This window comes from Callorhinus ursinus, unplaced genomic scaffold (genome assembly GCF_003265705.2).
Source record: "Callorhinus ursinus isolate GAN/ISIS: 27379988/994484 unplaced genomic scaffold, GSC_fseal_2.0 scaffold39, whole genome shotgun sequence".
NCBI classification, from domain to species: Eukaryota; Metazoa; Chordata; class Mammalia; order Carnivora; family Otariidae; genus Callorhinus; species Callorhinus ursinus.
The window spans coordinates 733,332-755,597 of NW_027397101.1; the positions used below are offsets into that span (position 1 = coordinate 733,332).

General features: G+C 39.3%; 1 protein-coding gene and 1 long non-coding RNA gene across 5 annotated transcripts in view; one reads left to right on the forward strand and one right to left on the reverse strand.

The window, feature by feature from the left end:
- LOC112808573 (uncharacterized) overlaps window positions 1-22,266 on the forward strand; it is a 118,944-nt gene that overhangs the window by 62,798 nt on the left and 33,880 nt on the right. The window contains exons 2-3 of the long non-coding RNA XR_003204387.2: window positions 2,660-2,720; window positions 4,274-4,369. This is a non-coding gene — a long non-coding RNA (uncharacterized lncRNA). The remainder of the gene's footprint in view (window positions 1-2,659; window positions 2,721-4,273; window positions 4,370-22,266) is intronic.
- FRMD3 (FERM domain containing 3) overlaps window positions 3,586-22,266 on the reverse strand; it is a 319,301-nt gene continuing 300,620 nt past the window's right edge. For 2 of the 4 annotated variants that reach the window (XM_025851700.2, XM_073880660.1), the window contains exon 14: window positions 5,143-9,002. In XM_025851700.2, the coding sequence (XP_025707485.1) occupies window positions 8,407-9,002 (596 nt within the window). In that variant the 3' untranslated portion in view covers window positions 5,143-8,406. Of the gene's footprint in view, window positions 3,804-5,142; window positions 9,003-22,266 lie in introns of those variants that run through there. The other 2 variants (XM_073880661.1, XM_073880662.1) reach the window with 2 other exon arrangements.

Here is a 22,266-nt window from a genome sequence, read left to right on the forward strand (position 1 = left end):
AAAATATAGTGATACATGAGTAACAACATTTGTTACAACATGTGATGTTACAAATTACAAAGAACAATATTTTAATCCCATAATTTTGTATAACACAATAAATAATAATTTATATCAATGTATATCAATATATAAATATCTTGATCATAACATTTTTAGGGTTCATTTTTCTGCAAATTCATTTATTAAGCTTATTTTCACTGCATTTTTCAATTAAAGTAACATCAATCGCTCTTGATAAATGTGAGATCACAAATAATTTTTGATAACTTTTAGTTTTAAGAAGGGTCTGCTGATGCAACTGTTACTGATGCTGTTAAGAATATCTTACAGACCTTAACAGCATTAGGATAAAGTTCTGATAGATTATTTTGAAATATAAATTTGAGTACATCCAGAGCTGGTTATTCTTGAAGAATAATTTTTCTAAAAAGATCTCCTTGCAAATCAGTTTTTTGTAAGTCTGCATTTAGGTTTAAATGTTACGCTATATAATGGCATTTTAATATTTCTTCTGATCTTTCCTGTAACTTGTAGAGGTTGTACAAGAAGCTGAAAGTTGGCTTCATGTATTCATGGTTCATATATAATTTAAAATGCCTGTTTATGAACTCTAATGCTATATCTTCAATCACAAGGGAAAACTATTTTATAATTGTCTGTTCGTAAGTGGCCCATTAAAGTTTTTATATGAAAATAGCAGGGGGGAGGGCGTGTAGTTTCTGTGGAATGTGAGGATCTTTACATTTAGTTTCTATTTCCAAGCCTGTGGGTATTTGTTTTGCAATGTTGCAGTGGTTTTCACAAACCAGAAATGCTAAACTCTGAAGAATTCTAATGACTCTCTGGTATAGTTTTATAATGTCTAGGTGTACACTTTTATGTTGTGCTAAGTTACTAACAGAGTTGACTGCCTAAGTGGTGGCAGATATTGTTCCAGTGCTCAGGCCAGAGTTGATATCAATGCAGATATTTCAGGATGGGTTCCAGAGATTGATGGGCAAGCTGGCCTCCCACCACGGGCTCCAGTGCCACCCAAAAATGGAATACCTCTGATCCTTTCAGCTGCAGCTGCCTCCTTTGCCATTAATCTGGGCTCAGGTTCTGGTGCAGGAAGTCCCCTCAGAGGCCCCCTGGTACCTTAGACTGCCCCATGTATGTACGTGTGCATGCCTGGTATCCAGGCCAGCTGCACAGTTATGGCAGTGCCTACTGTTGCCTGACTGATCTCTATCACATTTCATTGTCCCATTGGACTTCACTTACAAAACACAACTTCAAATATAAAAATTATTAAGAATTTCAAGATTGTGATAGCAGAGCATTAAACCAAACCTTTGAGAGCAGGGCCCTATACAAGTTCATAGGTTACATGCCCATGAAACCACTCCTGAACCCAGGAGTTCTCAACCAAGGGTGATTTTGCCCGTCAGGGGGGTGGCTACCTTGGGTTCTAATAATGGACAGTTCCAATTGAGCCCCTGAAAGCAAGAGTAACAAGACACATTAGCACCAAAAATAGGGCCCCACCCAGGTTTGGCACTTTTAGGTACAGAGGGGCACCTCCTCCCCTTTGTAGAGTGGTTCTCCAGTAGAATCTCCTCGGAGACTCCAGTGCTGGGCAGTTCCTACACCTGCTTTCAGGTTACTCTCCTTCACTGGGCAGGACAGCCAACTTGAATAGTAGGAGAAGGAGTGGTAACAGCAACGGACCTGGAAATTGCCCAGTTGGGACTTTGTTGCTCAAGTACTCCAAGATGGGTTTGGTTTAGGGGGAAATGGGAGGTGCTCTGCTGCACACAGTCATTCAAGCATCCAAGTTGTTGGCAGCTCTAATATGCTCAGCTGGCCTCAAGGTCACTGCAGGTGCTAACATCCAGTGCCAAAAGGGAGGCCTACACCTAGCCCAGGGCCAAATTCCATTGGCCAGAACTCAGGAATACGGCCTACCTAAGTACACAGGGACTGGGAAGTGTAGTCTAAGTCCGTGTACAAGATGAAGAGGAAATTGTTTTGGCGTTCAGCTGCCAGTCTCTGCCACAAGAAATTCACAAAATGGGAGACTTGCAGTAAAATGTGTATAATGTGTCCCCAGGCCTTCTAAGATAGACATGGCCATGGGAACACCTGGTCAGTTGAGGCCGACTGCCTTAAAAGGCCACTTTCCAGCTGTGATTCCTTGTGCTTGATAACGTTTGGTTCACTTTACAGCTTATGTTCTGGGAAGAGCACATATGGAGCATCTAGCATCAAACAAGTGCCAAGCTGGCTAACATTTCTCGGTGTAAATGATCGAGTTGGCTTGCGTGTACTTAGTGTGAACAGTTGCTTACAGTTAAACTGATCACCAGTGTTCTCTGTATGTACAGATCAGAAATGTCAAATTCAGAAGTATGGAGGTAAAAGGAGCATTGAGATCATTCTAACCCACCTGCCTCACATTAAAAAAAAAAATTCCACATTATAAATGGTGAATACAGCATTAAATATTCAGTACCAGAGGCTCATTTAAAATGGTCTTCTGTGTAATTTATAGTCTTACACCAAACCACGTGATAGGACAAATTTTGGTAAATTTCAATCTGATTTTTTATGGCAAGGAGGAGAATATGAGTATCAGGCAATAATCCTTCCCTATCTTATTTTGTCAATATTTTAGAGAAAGAAGCTGGAGTGGTTGTTGAAAGACGGCACCTAGGCGATTGAGCCAAGGCTTACAGGTAGTGTGTCTGGAGTCATCCTAGCTAATACCTGATGTTGTGACATAATCATTAAAAACACCCCTTTTCACTCTCAAAAGAGTTCCGGTTTGGACACTGAATTATATAGGAACCCTATGACCAGGAAGCAGTATGTTTATGTGGCCACCAGTGTTCAAGGTCTGGTTTGCACCTTTGCAGAACCAGCAGGTCAGGGTTGTCAGGACACTTGGGCTGATCCAGGATGGGAGGAAGCTGATTCTCACCAAGGAAATCACAGGAGATGGATGCTTAAACCAGAATGCTGAATTTTTAACTTATTATGAAGACTGCCAAGCAGAGTGGAAACAAATGTGGGTTTGTTAGTGTGTTCTCTCCCTTGAAGAATGGTCTCCTCAGAAAGCCAGTTTTCATGATCATTATTCTTGTGGATGAGGAAGTTCAAGGTGACCAGTGTTAGCTGGAGGAGCTGCTGTAATTCGCAAGACAAGTTTCAGTACTTCGTACCCACAGAAGGTATATCCTTTGTCCTACTACGAGCTTTCCTTTATAACCAGGAAAGTGGCCTTGGTTCTCTTTCCAAGGAGTTATTTGGGGTAAGCATCAGCTATGGATAAAGAATAGGGATGTGTGGTTCCAACTAACCCCTAATACTAAGTCTCAAGTTCCCTCATCCACTTGCAAGGCCAGTCAGGGCGAGTGGCAGTGGCAGATACCCCCTGATGCCTAAGGTTCAGCCAGAAGCAGCCTTCTCCTTTCTTTCCTTGCTGGCGACATTGGAGGTGGCAGAGATCCTAAATATTCTTGAGTGTACTTAGTGTGAATCTTGCCCCCAGCCACCACCCCAGTTCCCAGTAGACAGTAGACACAAGGGCCAGGAGAGGGTTAAAATCCATTTTATTAATGGATTGGAGAACACAGCTGGGATCTGACACCCAGGTGAGGGCTTCTTCTGTCCTCTCGGAAGTGACGACAGCTGAGCCCACTGGGCGGGGCTTGCCAAACTTACCCACCCATCACAGACCGAGGCTGGAAGGTGGAGAGCCGAGTCCTGGCTGGGCCCACCACGGGCAGGTCCTGCTGGGTCTGTTTACTGCATGTAGACTGGAAGCCCAAAAGCAGGTCCAAGAGAAAGAGAGAGAGAGAGAAGAAGCAGGAGGACAAGTAAGCAGGGACCTTTAGTACATGATCTCCACCCAGTAGAGAAAGATGGCCCAAAGAGTCTCAAACTCATCAACCACAACCATCCCGAGGTCACCTCAGAGGTGGAAGCTTCTCCCCAGTACTTTCCTTCCAGGCTGGCATGTGGTTAGCAGAGATTTTCCCTACTTGGCTAAGCAAAGAATGGAGGAATAAGGAAAAGGGTTTCTCCCAAGAGGTGACGTTGGGTCAGGAGCCTGGACCGCTCAAGGAGTAAGTAGCCAAGGGTCACTTCATGTGAACCTTCCAGTCTGCAGACACTAAGCCAAACAATGGTGCTGTCTACAGCTGCTGGAGCTGGGACTGTAGGTCCCTAAGTCACCTCATGCCTGAATAATAACCACAGAATTATTTTTCTTGCCTGTACTCTACAGCCTGGACCTCTGACGACTGCTGAGTAAGAACCTGACAGACCACTCCACCACAGCCTACCCCGCAAGGTGGGTGAAATGGATGAAGGTGATCAAAAGGTACAAACTTGCAGTTTTAATAAGTTCTGGCTGGAGATGCAATATACAACATTGGGGACTCTAGTTAACAATCCTGTATTGTATTGAAAGTTGCTAAGAGAGTAGATCTTAAAAGTTCTCATCATAAGAAAAAAATTTTGTGATTCTGTGAGGTGAAGGATATTGACTCAACTTTTCATGCGATCATTTCACAACACATACAGATACCTAATCATGTTGTATACCTAAAACTAATACAATTTTATGTCAATTATAGCTCAGTAAAACAGAGATTGACAGACTTAAGAGGCCACCACAGCTGAGGTACAATTTGGCTTGACATCGTGGTGTTCCTCCTGTTAGAGAGGGCTCCTTTTGCTTCATTCGCAGTAACACCTTCTGAGTTAGCAGTCAGGGATGGAGTTGTTAGCTTTGTGATAAACCAAAGCAGTAGGCCTTTCAGGCCATGCTGTTTGGAGGGGAAGACAAGAGTGGAAGAATAAGGTTCTTCCAGGGTCCATGAACAGATCAAAGTTTCATGGCAAGTGTGGGAGAGTTGAGTCTGATGTAGCTCTCCCTGGCACAGGAAAGCAGCCTTTTCTGCCAGAACTGATGACCTACTAGTTTTTAACATTTGGGAACTCCTTCCTTCTATCTAAAATGAAGAACACCTCTCATCTATTTCCTCCATGCTCTGCTCTTTCTCTAGTTATCTTAATGCTATGGCTATCTTTTATGTTTGGGTCCATTTTCAGTACCCTCAATATCCCTGGTTTTAGCCTGAGTGACTTCTGCAAAGGATTAATCCCATCCATTACCTGTGATTTTCTTTTCATACTATCACCATTCAAGGGTGACCTCATTCATGGTCCTATATGGTACCTTTCTGTAGTTCCAACAAAGTAAATTTGCATAAATAGCCTGAATAAAACTAAATGATTGCAGAAACATTTTTCCCCAGAGTATTTTTATTAGGGATTCCTGCCACCATATTAACATATAAAACAATCTGGATGTTGACATAGAAATGCAGATTTTTACTATACAAAGATAAGGCTCCAATCACAGGTAACATGGCCCCCATATCTCTAGTATTTCAATGAAATCAACTTTTGAATTCTTCCCAGAGTTGTCTTTATAAATATTAGACAAACCACAGAATATATTCCAAATACATAACATTTTACAGTATGTTCCAAGCACAGACAGAAATACACGATACTTTACCTACATTTTTTTCATGATCCAACTTGCATTAGCACTAAAGACAAGATTGTGTGTGTATATGTATTTGCCATATATATGTGTATATATAACCACAAATGTACACACTGGTGTTTTCATGGAAAATTGAAACCTTTGAGACTGTGGGTTTTATCCCATGATATCTGAGAGGGAAAAGGAAGAACAACATGTCACAAACTCCTCAATTGGGGAAAAATAAACACAACTATGTTTGAAAGGCATATCAGTTGTGTGTATACAAATACACACATATATACAGATTCATATTTAAACACACCTATACCAATAATATGGAATATACATATACTCACACACTTGCTTTGAATTCTGTATCTCACTATGTTATATACTCTCCATCTTTGGAAGCACTTTTCTCCTCATTTGATTCAGGCAGCAGGCGACTCTCTCCTAACAAAACTGAAGTGGATATTTCTAAAACACTGATTCTATCGTGACAAAATGGCATCTTAGGATCCCAGTTTTATGTTTGGTGGCTGTTGCTTAAATTCAGCAGACCCTATTCTGTTAACTCCTTCGCTTAAAAACCTTTCTATTCAATAATGACGTTTTTGCCTAAAAGAGATGTTAGCTGGAAATGTTAAAATATATTGATTACTCCCCACTATAAATCCGCATGGTTGGATTTTGTGTGGTATTGATCCTGTCAGTATTTTTTAGCGTTTTATGATGGGCCATATATTTCCATAATTAAAAAAATAATATTACTTTAAAAGGGCAGGGGCTAGGTTGGTTATGGTTAGAACTTCAAAGGAAATGATATGAAGCATGATTACAAGGGGGACTAATTCTGTGCAGACTACACTGGGGTACCCTTTTGTCAGAACATCAGACTTGGAAGTCATAACAAAGGGGTTCAATTTCAAAGCTGGCCATTTGAAAACTTCCAACATAAACTATAGAAAATATTCTATGTTGGTATCAAATTTCAGGTATTAAATATTCTTCAATAAAAAGCAAAATAAATCACTGAAAGCACATGGGAGAGAACACCTTACAAACTTAATAGCAAATGTATATTCTAGTTTGTTCAACTGAAGGCTTTTAAAACTTATGTTCAAACTTAAATGTCTAATCGAGCACTCAGAGCTCCCATGAATGGCCAATTTAGAAATGATGCTAATGATAGAGTTGGAGTGTCTATTACAGTTAATGAGAGAATACAGGCGCCCAATCTCTTTGTTAATGAAGGCAATAGAATATTCTCAGTCCATGGAGAAATTCCAATGCACTATGCCCTGAGCTCCATACTCTTTTCTTTCTCCTTCTGTTATATCACAGTATTGGTAAGTACTTTGCCTGGGGAAGCATCAGAGCCTTTCTTTCTGTGGTGGAGCTTATGGTATGAAGGAAGGTACTAGAACATTTGTTCCCTCTGCTATCTGGTTAGAGAGCCCTTTTACTATTTCACCTATACTGAAATGCTAGATCCTCTAATGAGTCCCTTCCACTTTCTTAATGGAAGCCCCAATTAGAAATGAGTTAAGATCTTAAGAAAACCAGGAAAGGAAAAGAGGATAATGGCCACCACAAAGGAAGATCATCAGCATTTATCAAAAAGCCAAACTCCATTCTTTTCATATCCTCTCTCTTACACACACTTCTTTTGAAATTCCTTCCATTGAATCAATGAATGGCATGAGGGACCCAAAAAATATGCCTTAAGGTTTCTCCACCTTTATTCACATCCACTTCAACATATTTATGTCAACTCGGACAGCACGTGCACATTCTTTACATCATCCAATGCCATGCATCACCACCACTTTCATAAAAGATGGTTTGCCTACCACCCCTTGCATACCAGCCTCACCAGAACCGTTTCGCTACTTTCCCAATGCCCAACTGCTTCTACTCGTGGGTTTAATGTACAATAATATGCAATGAACTAGTGTAACTTTTAACTTTTTTCCTTTAAAATTTCACTCTTTTAAAAATGTTCTGCTTCCCCAACCAAAATATATGGACGGAATGCAAATGAAGGTAGTAAGTCATCTTGTCCAAATACTTTGGAAAAAATGGACCACCCTATGTCCACTTGAGTCTTCTCTGTTTTTACATCCTCCAGTTTCATCATCCATTTCAAGAGCTTACTTACTACAGTGTCTTTCTACCTATTTTCTCTATCTCATACACAGGTAACAACAAATTATGCCATTGGTTCAGCCAAAAATATTGTAAAAAACAAACCAGTGCCAAAACATTAAAAAATTCCTGACATACCCTTTGTGCATTAGTCTTACAATCTGTACACTTAAATAACTCCAGGAGGCTTCTTTTTTTGCTAAAAATTTACCAAAATATTTTGAACACATAAAAATATTTTTAAAAAAAACAGAAAACAAAAGCCCAGCATAAATTTAGTTGTATAGGCATCGGTTAGAGGATGTTGTTTTCACTAAGGATTATATTCAAAAACTTTCTCTTGGGTTGTTACTAAAATTCTGGTTCTGAACCTTATAATGGTGCTAACTATTAAAAAAGGGGAAATCTAATTCAGCTCAATGTATTATGATATAATAGATAATGTCTGTAGTATAATAAAAAATAAACATATTTTTGGTTATTTAAAGGCCATCTTCCTGACCTGTAACTAAAATAACTGTATTTGACTTGAACTTATTTAACTGCAGTGAATTATGGAAAGCTAACTTAGTTTTCAGTAATCAGTTATGAGTAAGGAACACCTGGTCATGGCCCTGTGACCCTTCAGAACCAGGCATTTGCTAAAAAAAAAAAAAAAACAACTAATCACTAGTATTGAATATAGCCCTTAGTCATATAAGATACGGATTTTATGAGCAACCCAGCATGTAGAGAATGAGGTTTACTTTGCCAGCCACCCACTCCTTTAGAGGGCAGTAGTATTCATAGTGAAACTGCTCAAACTCTGGCGTCTGGCGGATTTCACATAAGAAGGAGAGATCAATACCTGACTCCAAAAGGAGGAGGAGCAGGGGGAATACAAAGAGCAGCAGCCCCAGGCCCACCACCAGGAGCCTGGAAAAACTCTTGACCAGTGGGTTCACCCGAATATGGCCGCTCAGAATGTCATAGCTCCACGACAAAGCTTGGCGAGCCTCCTTCAGCTCTTCTTCTTCGGCCATCAGAAAGGCATGTTCATCTGCTTCCAGTTCCTCAAATGAATCTGTGTCTTCTCTTTCCAACTCCAGCCTCGATGGACAGTCAAAGAGCATGTCAATCTCGTCATCATCCACAGGGGTGGGGAGCAGGCTGGCACTTGGGTTGTAGGCCAGTTCAGAGATGGTCAGGGGCTCTTCTCTCATTTTCTCTTCCTCTTCACTTGGGGGATTTTCGTACTCCCGGGCTTCCTTCACTGGTGAGCTAGAGATCACAGGGGCAGAAATGTCTTCTTTGGGTAATGGAATACCTGTAAAGAGACATTTTTTTTTTCCTTAACTTTATATTTCAGGTTGTTTTTAATCCTCCCCCATGAAGATCTGTAGATGGAAACTAACAAAACAAAAAAAAGGAAATCAAGGAATCCATGAAATTATTTTGTGGAATCCTTTTAACAAGGTCATTTTAGTACAAGACTCTAAGGTCAACATGCTAAACCCAAAATAAACAACACATCTCAAATGGTTGGCAATATTTACAGTATTTATAGGCACAATTATGGTCTGCAAGCATAAGAGGACAATAAACCACTACTGTAATTTTGAGTGGTGTCTTTTAGAAGTCAACATTTACTGTAATACTTCATTGGATAACACATTATAGAATCTGTTCAAGGATAGCCTACTTTTTATATATTCTAGTCTTCATTCCAGGCACAAGTTAGTGGTTTCTAGTTTTATAGAACTGCAATTATATATATAACTGCAATCATGTATGTACAAACTTGCATCTTGCTCCCTTCATTTAACATTTTAACTTAAGACATTCTCCACTCACACAATAAGTTAGTTGCCTATTGGCAAGCATTTAGATTGCTTTGCAGTTGTAAAAAAATAAAGATACTAGGAGATATCTTTATATATAAAAGCTTTTTTTACCCTCTTGTTTGAGTTCATTTGCCACAGAGAGCTATCTGAAAATTGCTTTGTCAAAGGGCATGCATGTTATTTCTTAAAGTTTATCAGGGGAGAGCGATTTCTCAGCTCTTCGTGTTAACAGATGGCAAACGGAGTTGCCTAAGGCCAGCTCTCCTCATTTGGAGCCTTGGGTTCCTAGTGGGAAATAAAGGTCTGGCTCTATCAAAGCCATGTGCCTCAGGGTGGATCTACAATGTGATAAAGTGGTAGCCAGGTGCATTAACTAGGAACCAGCTTTTAACTACTACATTTCAGGATTTCTAAGACGTGCAAGAAGTGATATCACCAAGATGCCATCACAGAGAACAAGAGAGACCACACCAAAAGGGTAGAGTCATGGCTACATGCTGACCATAATGCCCCGTCCCTGGCTAGTGACCGACACCATACTTGGAAGTCTTCCAAGAGCCCAGGGGTGATATCCAGGATTGGGGGTTGCTTCAAGGGAGCTGGCTTTGCCTCCTCGTGAGTATAGGGAAATCTGTGGGACTCAAAAACTGGGAATCTGATTGGGACAGAGGAGCAGGGAGGGGGCTTCCCACAAGCAGCACTTGGATCTGGGCAGACCTAGTGCACACCGGCTGTGCCCAAGTAGAACAGTGGTTCTGTTCATTTGCAGAACCGAGTCAGGGGTACCGTCTGACCCCTGGGAATGCAGCAGGGTTCAGGTCTGCTTGATTTGGGTCCTCAGATGAGTTTTATCAGCCCTGGAGCCTTGTCTGTCCCTTCCCTGGGCAGAAAAACTGAGTCCTAGTCCCACGCTCTGTAGAGCCTGGCTCCTGGCCCCTCTCAACCAGAAAGCCTGATGGGAAAAATTAAAAGTTGCCTAAAGGGGGCCCTCCCAGGCAAAAGAGTTGAGGTTGAGTTGGAGCTCGAGGCTGTGGCAAGTAGTCCCTAGGCCCATGTGACAGGAAGGGCCGGGGAGAACACCTGTAAGCTACATGACTTGGCAACTCTCAGGCTGAGGAGTAGGTGCATAGAGCTGACTGCCTTCAGAGCAAAGCAAGGGGTCCTGTTTGGCCAGAAAAACTGTCGCATGAGTCAGCTAGGGTAAGGACAACAAAGAGCCTTACTGGCCTCTGAGCTGCTTCTCCTGCTGTGTCCAGGCAGGGAAACTAATCCATAGCCCCACTCATTGCTAAAGAGGCTTCAGCCCCGCCAACCAAGGAACCTCACCAGAACGCATCAGAAATTGCATGGCCCATCCAGTAGCCCTTCTCCCAGAGAGCACACACCCTGGGGCTTTCCTTGCCTGCAGAGCAAAACTGGTAGCCTCAACCTGCCCAGGTTATGCAATGCACACTCTTACTCAATTCAGGTCCCCAGACAGCAAACTATGCAGGCCCTGGGTCCTGTCTTGCTGCCCTGGCAGGGCAGGGCAGCTAATTCATAACCCCACTTTAACTGCTGAGTGTAACACCCAGTCGTGACCATCTAGTAAGACTACCCAGAGAATCCAGGCAACTGTGGTGCCCATCCTACAGCCTCACTTGGAAAGGAAACCAAGCCAGCAGTCCTACCCAGCTGTTCTCAGTCAGTGGCACACCCACACACCCCTGACCTCAGAGCTTAAACACTTGCCATGCCCCCAAAATAGCCCCTAACAGTAGGCCTACCTGCCCAAAGATGTTACCAGTAGACACGTTCAGAAACCCGAACAGAGCTGTTGAACTCTCTGCCAAAATGAACCTGCAAAGTCTGGGAGAGGAGATCACTTACCACTTGCAGATACCAAAGTAGTTCACTGGTGATCAATCATCACAATAAGTCAGGTAAATATGACCATACCAAAGCAAACTAATTAAGGCACTAATTACCCTAGAGAAACGGAGATCTGTGAACTGTCAAAGAATTCAAAATAACCCTCTTAAGTTTAGTGAACTACAAAAACACATAGGTGGCTAAACAAAATGAGGAAAATGAAAAATAAAATGAGAAGTTCAACAAAGAAACAGGAACTATCAAAAAAATAAAATCCTAGAGCTGGAAAATACAATAACTGAAGAATTCGATATGAGTGCGTCAAAAGCACACCTGACTATGCATGAGAAAAAATCAGCAACCTCGATGACTGCACAAATTATCCAGTCAGAAAAACAAAAAGGAAAAAATGAAAAAGAGTGAGGTCACAGCCTATAGAACTTATGGGACACAATGAAAGAAACAATATCGGCATTATGGAAATTCAAGAAGGAAAAGAGAAAAGGGTAGAAAGTACATTTAAAGCAACAATGGCTGGGCTTCTGGTCTAAGATAGCAATACAGGAAGACCCTGAACACACTTCCTCCACATACACACCAAATCCACAGCTAGTTATAGTGCAGTTCCTCCTGAAGACCTGAGGGCTGAAGTAGCAGCTTCTGTACAACATGACAGAACACAGAGAAGGGCAAGAGAGGTGGAGACACTGTAATGAAGGAGACCTCTATCCCTGATGCTGCAAACCGCACAGGGGAGGGATAGTACTGAGGGACTGTACGTGGATTCATTGCTCTGGAGCACAGAAAACAAGCTGTGGTTAAAAGAGCAACTAGAATATAAAAGATTAAGCCCTAGAACTCTGCCAGATGGCAGCAGAACTGCTGGAACTCTTTTTGGGTCAGAGGGACTGGCAAGCACCATGGTTTACATTCCCCCTCCACCTTGATAGCACAGGTGGGAACAGGGTCTGGATAGAATAACCAGGCTGCCACCCCAGCGAGCCCTGGGCACCTAGACCAGACCAGTCCTGCATGCCCTGGGGCACACAAAAAGAGCTGTGTTTTAAAAGAGCAGCAAGGATATAAAGGATCCAGCCCTAGAATGCTGCCAAATGTCAGGAGAGCTGCTGGAACTCTCTCCAGGTCAGAGAGGCTGGTGACCACCATACTTTACAGTCTCCCTCCATCTTGATAGCATGGATAGGAGCAGGAGCTGGGAGCCCTAGCTTATTGCCTCAGTGAATCATGGGACCCTAGCCTACACCACCTTCAACTGTCCAACCAGAGTGGCCCCAGCACAGCACACACTGCATTGTGCCTAATCAGTGCTCACTATAGGTCTAGGTACCTTACCAAGGTATCACAGAAGCAAAGTACCTTGGAACACTTCAGGCCTATTGCACTTCAGCTCCAGATGACTTGCTAGGGTACCCTGACTCATACCTGCTTCAGGTCCAGCCACCCTAGCCAGAGCACTCCCTGTAGAAAGCACCCTGAGAACACCCAGCTAAGTACCTGCCTCAGTTCCAGCCACCTACCAGGGTGCACCCCGTGTGAGTACCCCAGGACCCCCTGGCTTGTACCCACTTCAGCTTTAACAGTTTTGTCAGGGTGCCCTCAGCAGAGTGAGCCCTGGAACCCCAGCCCACACCAGTCACAGCTTGAGCCAGCCAAAGAGCCAGGAACACACAGTTTACACAGGGGATGACCATACACAAGACCATTCCTTTGTGTTTGGAAGAAGTAGCTGTTCCACCTAGTTCACAGAAACAAACACAAAGTCAGAATAACAAGACAGAACCACAGAAAAAGAACTAAATGAAATGGAGATAAGCAATCTACCTGATGAGTTTAAAGTAATGATCATAAAGATGCTCACTGGCCTGGAGAAAAAAGTTGGTGAACTCAAAACTAAACCAAAGAAATGAAAAATATAAAAAATGACCAGAGTTGAAGAATACAATAACTGAAATGAAAAATACACTAGAGAAAATCAACAACAAACTAGTAGATGCAGAAGAATGCACATATCCGTGATCTGGGAGACAGGATTAGAAAGGATTTTTAAAAGTGAGGCCAGGTAAAGGGATCTCTTGGTCAACATCAGGCAAACATACAATCACATTATAAGGGTTCCAGCTGGAAAAAGAGGGGGCAGAAAACTTGAAAAAAAAAAAAAGAGCTGAAAACTTCCCTAACCTGTGGAGGGAAACAGACATCCAGGTTCAGGAAGCAAACAAGATGAACCCCAAGGAGGTCTACACAAAATAATTAAAATGTCAAAGATTAAAGATAAAGCTAGAATTTTAAAACCCAGAAGAAAGAAGCAACAAGTTACAACTAGTACAAGGGAAACCCCATAAGGCCATCAGCTGATTTTTCAGCAGAAACTGTAACTATATCACGCCACTCCCTCCTTGCCTGCAATGTGCTGAAAGGAAAAAAAACCTACAACCAAGAATACTCTACTTGGCAAGGTTATCATTCAGAATTTAAGGAAAAATATGGGGTGCCTGGGTGGTGCAGTCAGTTAAGTGCCCAACTCTTAGTTTTGGCTCAGGTCATGATTCCAGGGTTGTGGGATTGAGCCCTGCATCAGGCTCCATGCTCTCCCTCTCCCTCTGTCCCGCCCCTGCTCGCTCTCTCTTTCTCTCAAATTAAAAACAAAACAGAACTGAAGGAAAAACAGAGGTTCTCAGAAAAACAAAAGTTAAAGGAGGTCATCACCACTAAACTGGCCTTAGAAGAAATGTTAAAGGACTTTAAGTGGAAAAGAAAAGGCCATGGTTGAAAGTAGAAAATTATGAAAGAAAACAATTTTCTAACTACAAGCAAAAATCCAATAAAGGAAGTAGAACAAATACTAAGCTAAAAAAAAAAAAAAAGATTAAAAGACAAGTAAAATCAATTATATCTTAAAAGATAAGGGAACTCACATAATAAAAGGCTGTAAAATATGACAACATATACATAAAAAAGTGGAGCGGGGAGTAAAAATGAAGTTCTTTTAGACTATGTTCAAACTTAAGAGACCATCAACTTAATATATATAGGATGTCATATATGAGCCTAATGGTAACCACAAATAAAAAACCTGATATGGATACACAAAAAATAAAGAGAAAGGTATTGAAACCATAAAACTAAAGAAAGTCATCAGTCACAAGGGGAGAGAACAAGAGAAAAAAGGGAGAACTACAAAAACAACCAGAAATCAATTAACAAAATGTAAATGGTCAAAATGCTCCAATCAAAAGATATAAGGTGGTAGGACAGATAATAAAAACAACAAAAACCCAATCCATTTATATGCAGCCTACAAGAGACACACTTCAGACCTAACGATACATAAAGACTGAAAGTGAAATGACGGGAAAAAAACTTCCATGCAAATGGAAGTTAAAAAAAGGCCAGGGTAGCAATACTTGTATCAGACAAAAGAGACTTTAAAATCTCTAATGACACAAAGAAGGACATTACAAATGGTAAAGGGATCAATCCAACAAGAGGCTATAACAACTGTAAATACATGTGCAACCAGTGTTGGAACACCTAATATATAAAGCAAAAATGAACAGACACAAAGGGAGAAACTGACAATAATAAATTAATGGTACAGAACTTTGACACCACATTTACATCAATGAATAGGTTATCCAGGCAGAATATCAATAAGGAAATTATATCTTTGAACAACACCTAAGTCCATCTGATCTAAACAGATATATACAGAACAGAATATACATTTCTTTCAAGTACACATGGAACATTAGATGAAACAGATCACGTTAAGCCACCAAACAAGTCTCAATAAATTTAAGAAGATTGAAATCATCATGCATCTTTTCTAACCACAGAGGTATGAAACTAAAAATTACAAGAAAAAAAAACTGGGGAAAAAAACATGTGGAGGTTGATCAATGGGTCACTGAAGACATCACAGAGGAAATTAAAAAACACATGGAGACAAATTAAAATGAGAACACAAAAGTTCAAAATCTTTGGGACACAGCAAAAGCAGTTGTTAAGGGGGAAATTTATAACACTACAGGCCTACCTTAAGAAACAAGAAAAATCTCAATCTAACCTCATCCCTAAAGGAACTAAAAAAAGAACAAATTCCAGTTAATTGAAGGAATGAAATAATAAAGAGCACAAATAAGTGAAATAGAGACAAAAACCAACAAAAGACAACAGAAAAAAAAATCAGTGAAACCAAGAGCTGGTTCTTCAAAAAGATAAAATTGATAAACCTTTATCCAGACTCACTAAGAAAAAAGAGAGGAACCAAATAAAATCCGAAATGAAAGATGAGAAGTAACAACCGACACCACAGGAATACAAAAGATTGTAAGAGACAACCACAAAAATTGTATGCCACAAATTAGACAATATAGGAGAAATGGATAATTTCCTAGAAACATACAATCTTCAAAATATGGATCAGAAATAGAAAATATGAACAGACCAATTACAAGTAATGGAATTGATGATCAAAAAACTCCTGACAAACAAAAGCCCAGGACCAGACGGATTCACAGGTGAATTCTACCAAACATTTAAAGAAGAGTTTATACACATTCTCCTCAAATTATTCAAAAAAAAATGGGAGGAAGGAAAGCTTCCAAATACATTCTGCAAGGCCAGCATTATCCTGACACCAACCCAGACAGACACTACAAAAAAAACAAAACAAACAACGACAGAACTACAGGCCAATAACTCTAAAGAATACAGATCCAAAAATCCTCAACAAAATACTAGCAAACCACATTCAACGATACATTAAAAACATCATTCACCACAATCAAGTGGGATTTATTCTGAGGATTTATTCAGTATTCACAAATCAATGTGAAATAGCACATTAAGAAAATGAAGGATAAAAATCATATCATCTCAATAGATGCAGAAAAAGCATTTGACAAAGTACAACAGCACTCATGATAAAAATTCTCAGTAAAGTAGGGTTTGAGGGACCATACCTCAACATAGTAAAAGCCATATATGTAAACCCACAGCTAACATTATACTCAATGGTAAAAAACTGAGAGTACTCTAAGAACAGGAACAAGAGAAAGATGTCCATTCTCACCACTCTTCTTCAATATAGTGCTGGAAGCCCTAGCAATCAGACAAGAAAAAGAAATGAAATGCAAGGAAGAAGTAAAACTTTCACTATGTACAGATGACATGACACTATCCACAGAAAACCCTAAAGGCTCCACCAAAACCAGAAGTAATATATGAATTCAGTAAAGTTGCAGGATACAAAATTAATACACAGATATTGGTTGTTGCTATTCACTAATAATGAAATAGCAGAAAGAACACAATTCCATTTACTAAGTGTGCTAAATACCATTTACAGTTGCACCAAAATGAATAAAATACCTATGAGTAAACTTAACCAAGTAGGTGAAAGACCTGTACTCTGAAAACTATAAAACACTGACACAAGAAATTGAACACAACACTAACAAATGGACAGATATTACATGCTCATGGATTGGAAGAATATTGTTAAAATATCCATACTACCCAAAGCAATCTATAGATTCAATGCAATCTCTATCAAAATACCAACAGTCTTTTTCACAGAACTAGAACAAATAATCCTAAAATTTATATGGAACCACAAAAGACCCCAAATAGCAAAAGCAATCTTAAGAAAAAAGAACAAAGCTGGAGGTATCACAATTCCAGATTTCAAGATATACTATAAAGCTGTAGTAATCTGGCACAAAAACAGACACATAGATCAATGGACTAGAATAGAGAGCCCAGAAATAAACCCACATTTATATGGTCAATTAATCAATGACAAAGGAGGCAAGATACATAACAGGGAAAAACAGTCTCTTCCCAGTGCTGGGAAAACTGGACATGCAAAAGAAAAACTGGACCACTTTCTTACACCATACACAGATATAAACTCAAAATTGGTTAACAAACTAAATGTGAGACCTGAAAGCATAAAACTCCTATGTCTTAGAAACATTTTACTAGGTATGACTTCTGAGGCAAGGAAAACAAAAGCAAAAATAAACCATTAGGTCTCTATCAAAATGAAAAGGGAAAAGGAAGACACCAACAAAAGGAAAAGGCAACCTACTGGAATAGGAGAAGATATCTGCAAATGATACATCTGGTAAGAGATTAATGTACAAAATATATAAAGAACTTATATAACACCTAAAAAACAATGACAAAAACTAGACAGAGGACCTGACTAGACATTTTTTCAAAGATGACATGCAGTGAACAGAAACATGAAAATATGTTCAACATTAATCATCAGGGAAATGGATATCAAAACCTCACCTCTGAGCTTATCACCTGTCAGAGTGATAACCTCACACCTGTCAAATGGCTAGACTCAAAAAGACAAGAAATTACAAGTGATGGTGAGGCTGTGAAGAAAAGGAAAACTCGTGCACGGTTGGTGGGAATGTAAATTGGTGCAGCCACTGTGGAAGACAGTCTGGAGGTTCCTCAGAAAATGAAATAGAGAAATACCATATGATCCAGTAATTGCACTACTGAGTATTTACCCAAAGAAAATGTAAACACTCATTTGCAAAGACACATGCATCCCCTATGTGTATTGCAGCATTATTTACAATAGCCAAGATATGGAAGCAACCCAAGTGTCCACTGATAGATGAATGGATAATGAAGATATGGTGTGTATATACACCATGGAAAATTAATTAGCCATAAAAAAGAATGAGGTCTTAAAACAACATAGATGGACTTAGAGGGGTGTTATGCTAAGTGAAATAAGTCAGAGAAAGTCAGATACAAGATGATTTCACTTATATGTGGAATATAAAAAACAAAACAAAAGCAGAAACAGACCCATAAATACAGAGAACAAGCTGATGGCTGCCGGGGCAGGCTGTGCAAAATGGGTGAAGGACAGTGGGAGATACAAGCTTCCAGTTATGGAAGGAGTAAGTCACAGAGATAAAAGGTACATACAGCATAGGGAATATAGTTAATAGTGTTGTAATAGTGTTGTATAGTGATAAAGAACAACTACACTTGTGGTCACCATAGCAATATGTAAAGAGATGTCAGCTGTACACCTGTGACTAATGTCACATTGCGTGTCAACTATACTTCAATTTTTTAAAAAGCAACAATGGTGGAAAACTTCCCCAACCTGGAGAGAGAAATAGACATCCAGACCCAAAAGACGCTGAGAACCACCAAATAGGCTGAACCTGAATAGGGCAACACCCAGTCACATAATTAAATTGTCAGATGTGAAAAACAAGGAATTGTAACAGCAGCAAGAGACCAGAGAGAAGTTACATACAAGGGAAGCCAAATGAGACTTTTGGTGGATTTTCAACAGCTACCTTTCAGGCCAGAAGAGAATAGGATGACATATTCAAGCTACTGAAAACAAACCAATCAACCTGTTAAATAAAAATGCTATACCCAGTGAAGCTGTCCTTCAGAAATGAAGAAGGGATAAAAACTTTCCAGAATAAACAAAAGCTGAGGAAACTCATCACCACCAGATCTGCCTTACAAGAAATGCTAATGGGAGCTCTTTTGTGGAAATAAAAGGATACTGATTAACATAAAAATTAAAAAGGCAGGGTAAAACTCATCTGTAATGGTAAAATATAGTCAAAATTAGATTGTGTAGTATGGTAAAGGTGGTATGTAATTCACTTACAACTTTAGTTTAAAAGTTAAAAAACAGTAAAAATAATCATAACTAAAATGTTCTGTTGTTACACAATAAAAATATGTAAATTATAACAGTCTAAAATGTGAGCGAGAGCAGAAGTCAAAGTGTAAAGCTTAGGAATTCTATTAAAGGTAAGTTGTTATTATTTTCAAATAGGGTGTTATAATTTTAAGATATTTTATGTAAGTGGGGCACCTGGGTGGCTCAGTTGATTAAGCGGCCAACCTTGTTTTCAGGTCAGGTTATGATCTCAGGGTCCTGGGATCCAGCCCTGCATTGGACTCCGTGATCAGTGGGGAGTCTGCTTCAGGATTCTCTCTTTGCTCCTCCCCATCCCCCACACACATGCACTCTCTCTAAAATAAATATATCTTAAAAAAAAAAGTATTTTATGAAAGCTTCATGGTAACCACAAGGGAAAAACCTGTAGTAGTCACACAAAAGAACATGATAAAGAAGTGAAAGCCTACTGATACCACAAGACACTAAAACATTAAAAAAAAAAAAAAAACCCGCAGGATAAGAAAAAAGGAACAATGAACAACATGGCAACAGTAAGCCCTTACTCAGCAATAATTACTTTAAACGTAAACAGATTAAATTCTCCAATCAAAAGACACAGAATGGCTGAGTGGATTAAAAAAAATCCAACAATATGCTGCCTATAGGAGGCTAACTTTAGCATTAAAGACAACATAGCCTGAGAGTGAAAGGATGCAAAAAGATATTTCAAGCAAATGGTAACAAAAAGAAAGCAGGGTAACTATTCTTACATGAGACAGAATAGTCTCCTTTGATCCTTTGTATTTCTGTGGTATGAGTTGTAATGTTTCCTTTTATAAAGCTGGCATTGCCCTGATAACAAAGCAGAAAAGGACCCTATCAGCAAATTACAGACTAATGTCCCTGATGAATATAGATACAAAAATTCTTAGTAAAATAATAGCAAACCAAATTCAGCAGCACACATTGAAAGGGTCCTTCCTCATGATCAACTGGGACTTACACCTGGGATATAAGGGTAGTTCAACCTGGGATGCAAATCAATCCATGATACATTACATTAATAGAATGGAAAAAGAAATCCTATGATCATTTCAATAGCTGCAGAAAAGCATTTGACAAAATTCGACATCCACCTATGATAAAAACTCTTAACAAATTAGGTACTGAAGGAATATACCTCAACATAATAAAGATCATGTATGATAAGCCCACAGCTAACATCATACTCAATGATTAAAGGTTGAATGCTTTTCCTCTAAGATCAGGAACAAGACAAAGTTGCCCACTCTCACCACTCCTACTCAACATAGTACTGGAAGTCCTTGCCAGAGCAGTCAGTCAAGAAAAACAAAAGGCATCAGAATTGGAAAGGAAGAAATAAACCTGTCTCTATTTACAGATGATGTGATTTTATAAACAGAAAATCCTGAAGACTCAACTAGAAAGCTGTTAGATTCAATAAATGAATTTGGTAAAGTTGCAGGATATAAAATTAACACACAAAAATAAGTAGTATTTCTATACACTGAGTTATCTGACAAAGAAATAAAATAATCCCATTTACAAAACATCAAAAACAATAAAATACTTAGGAATAAACTTAACCAGAGGTGAAAGATCTCTACTCTGAAAACTATAAGAAAACTATAAGACACTGATGAAAGAAATTGAGAGGACATAAATAAATGGAAAGATATCCCATGTTCATGGATCAGGACTTAATATTGTTGTTAAAATGTCAGTACTACCAAAAGCTATCTATAGATTCAGTGCAATACCTATCAAGATTCCAATGGCATTTTTTATAGAAGTAGAGAAAACAATCCTAAAATTTATATGGAACCACAAAAGACCTCAAAGGGCCAAAACAATCCTGAGAAAGAACAACAAAGCAGGAGGCATCACACTTCCTGATTTCAGTAAACTACAGTAATCAAAACAGCATGGTACTGGCATAAAAACAGACAAAAATATCATGGAACACAATTGAGACCCAAGAAATAAACCCAAGCATATCTGGTCAAGTAATATTTGACAATGGAGCCAAGAATACTCAATGGAGAAAAAGACAGTCATGTCAATAAAATGGTGCTGGGAAGTTTGAATATTCACATGTAAAAGAAAGAAGCAAGACCCTGTTCTTACACTACTCACAAAAATTAACTCAAAATGGATTAAAGACAAACATAAGACATGAAACCACAAAACTCCTAGGGAAAAAACGTGGGAAACAAGCTCCTTGACATAGGTCTTGGCAATGATTTTCTGGATATGACACCTAAGTTACAAGCAACAAAAAGATAAACAAGTAGGACTGTGTCAAACTATAAAGTCCTTCCCAGCAAAATAAACAATCAACAAACTGAGAAGACAACCTACAGAATGGGAAAGAAATATTTGCAAACCGTTTATCTGATAAGGGGTTAAGATATAAATATATAAAGAACTCCTACAACTAAATAGCAGAAAAACAAAAACAAATAATCCAATTATAAATGGACTAAAACCCTGAATAAACATTCTTCCAAGAAGATACACAAACAGCCAAAAGGCACATGAAACAATGGTCACTTATATTCTCAGCAATTGAATTTAAAAAAAAAAAAAAAAAGGAAAGAAAGCAGATTCATGGTTACCAGAGGCAATGGGTGGGGAGAACTGGAGGAAGGGGATTAAAAGGTACAAACTTCCAGTTGTAGAATAAACAAGTACTAGGAATATAATGTTAAATATGATGACTATAGTTAACACTATTATATGATACACATGAAAAGCTATTAAGATAAAAGATCCTGAGGGTTTTCATCACAAGGAAAATTTGTTTTTTATTTTTTTAAAGTATTTATTTATTTGAGAGAGAGAGAATGAGAGACAGAGAGCACGAGAGGGAAGAGGGTCAGAGGGAGAAGCAGACTCCCCGCTGAGCAGGGAGCCCGATGTGGGACTCGATCCCGGGACTCCAGGATCATGACCTGAGCCGAAGGCAGTCGCTTAACCAACTGAGCCACCCAGGCGCCCGGAAAATTTGTTTTTTAAAAATTGCATCTATAAGAGACAATAGATGCTAACTAAACTTATTGTGGTAATCATTTTACAGTATATGTAAATCAAGCCATTATGTTGTACACTTTAAACTTATATAGTGATGTGTTTCGATTATATCTAGAGAAAAAAGATGTGCA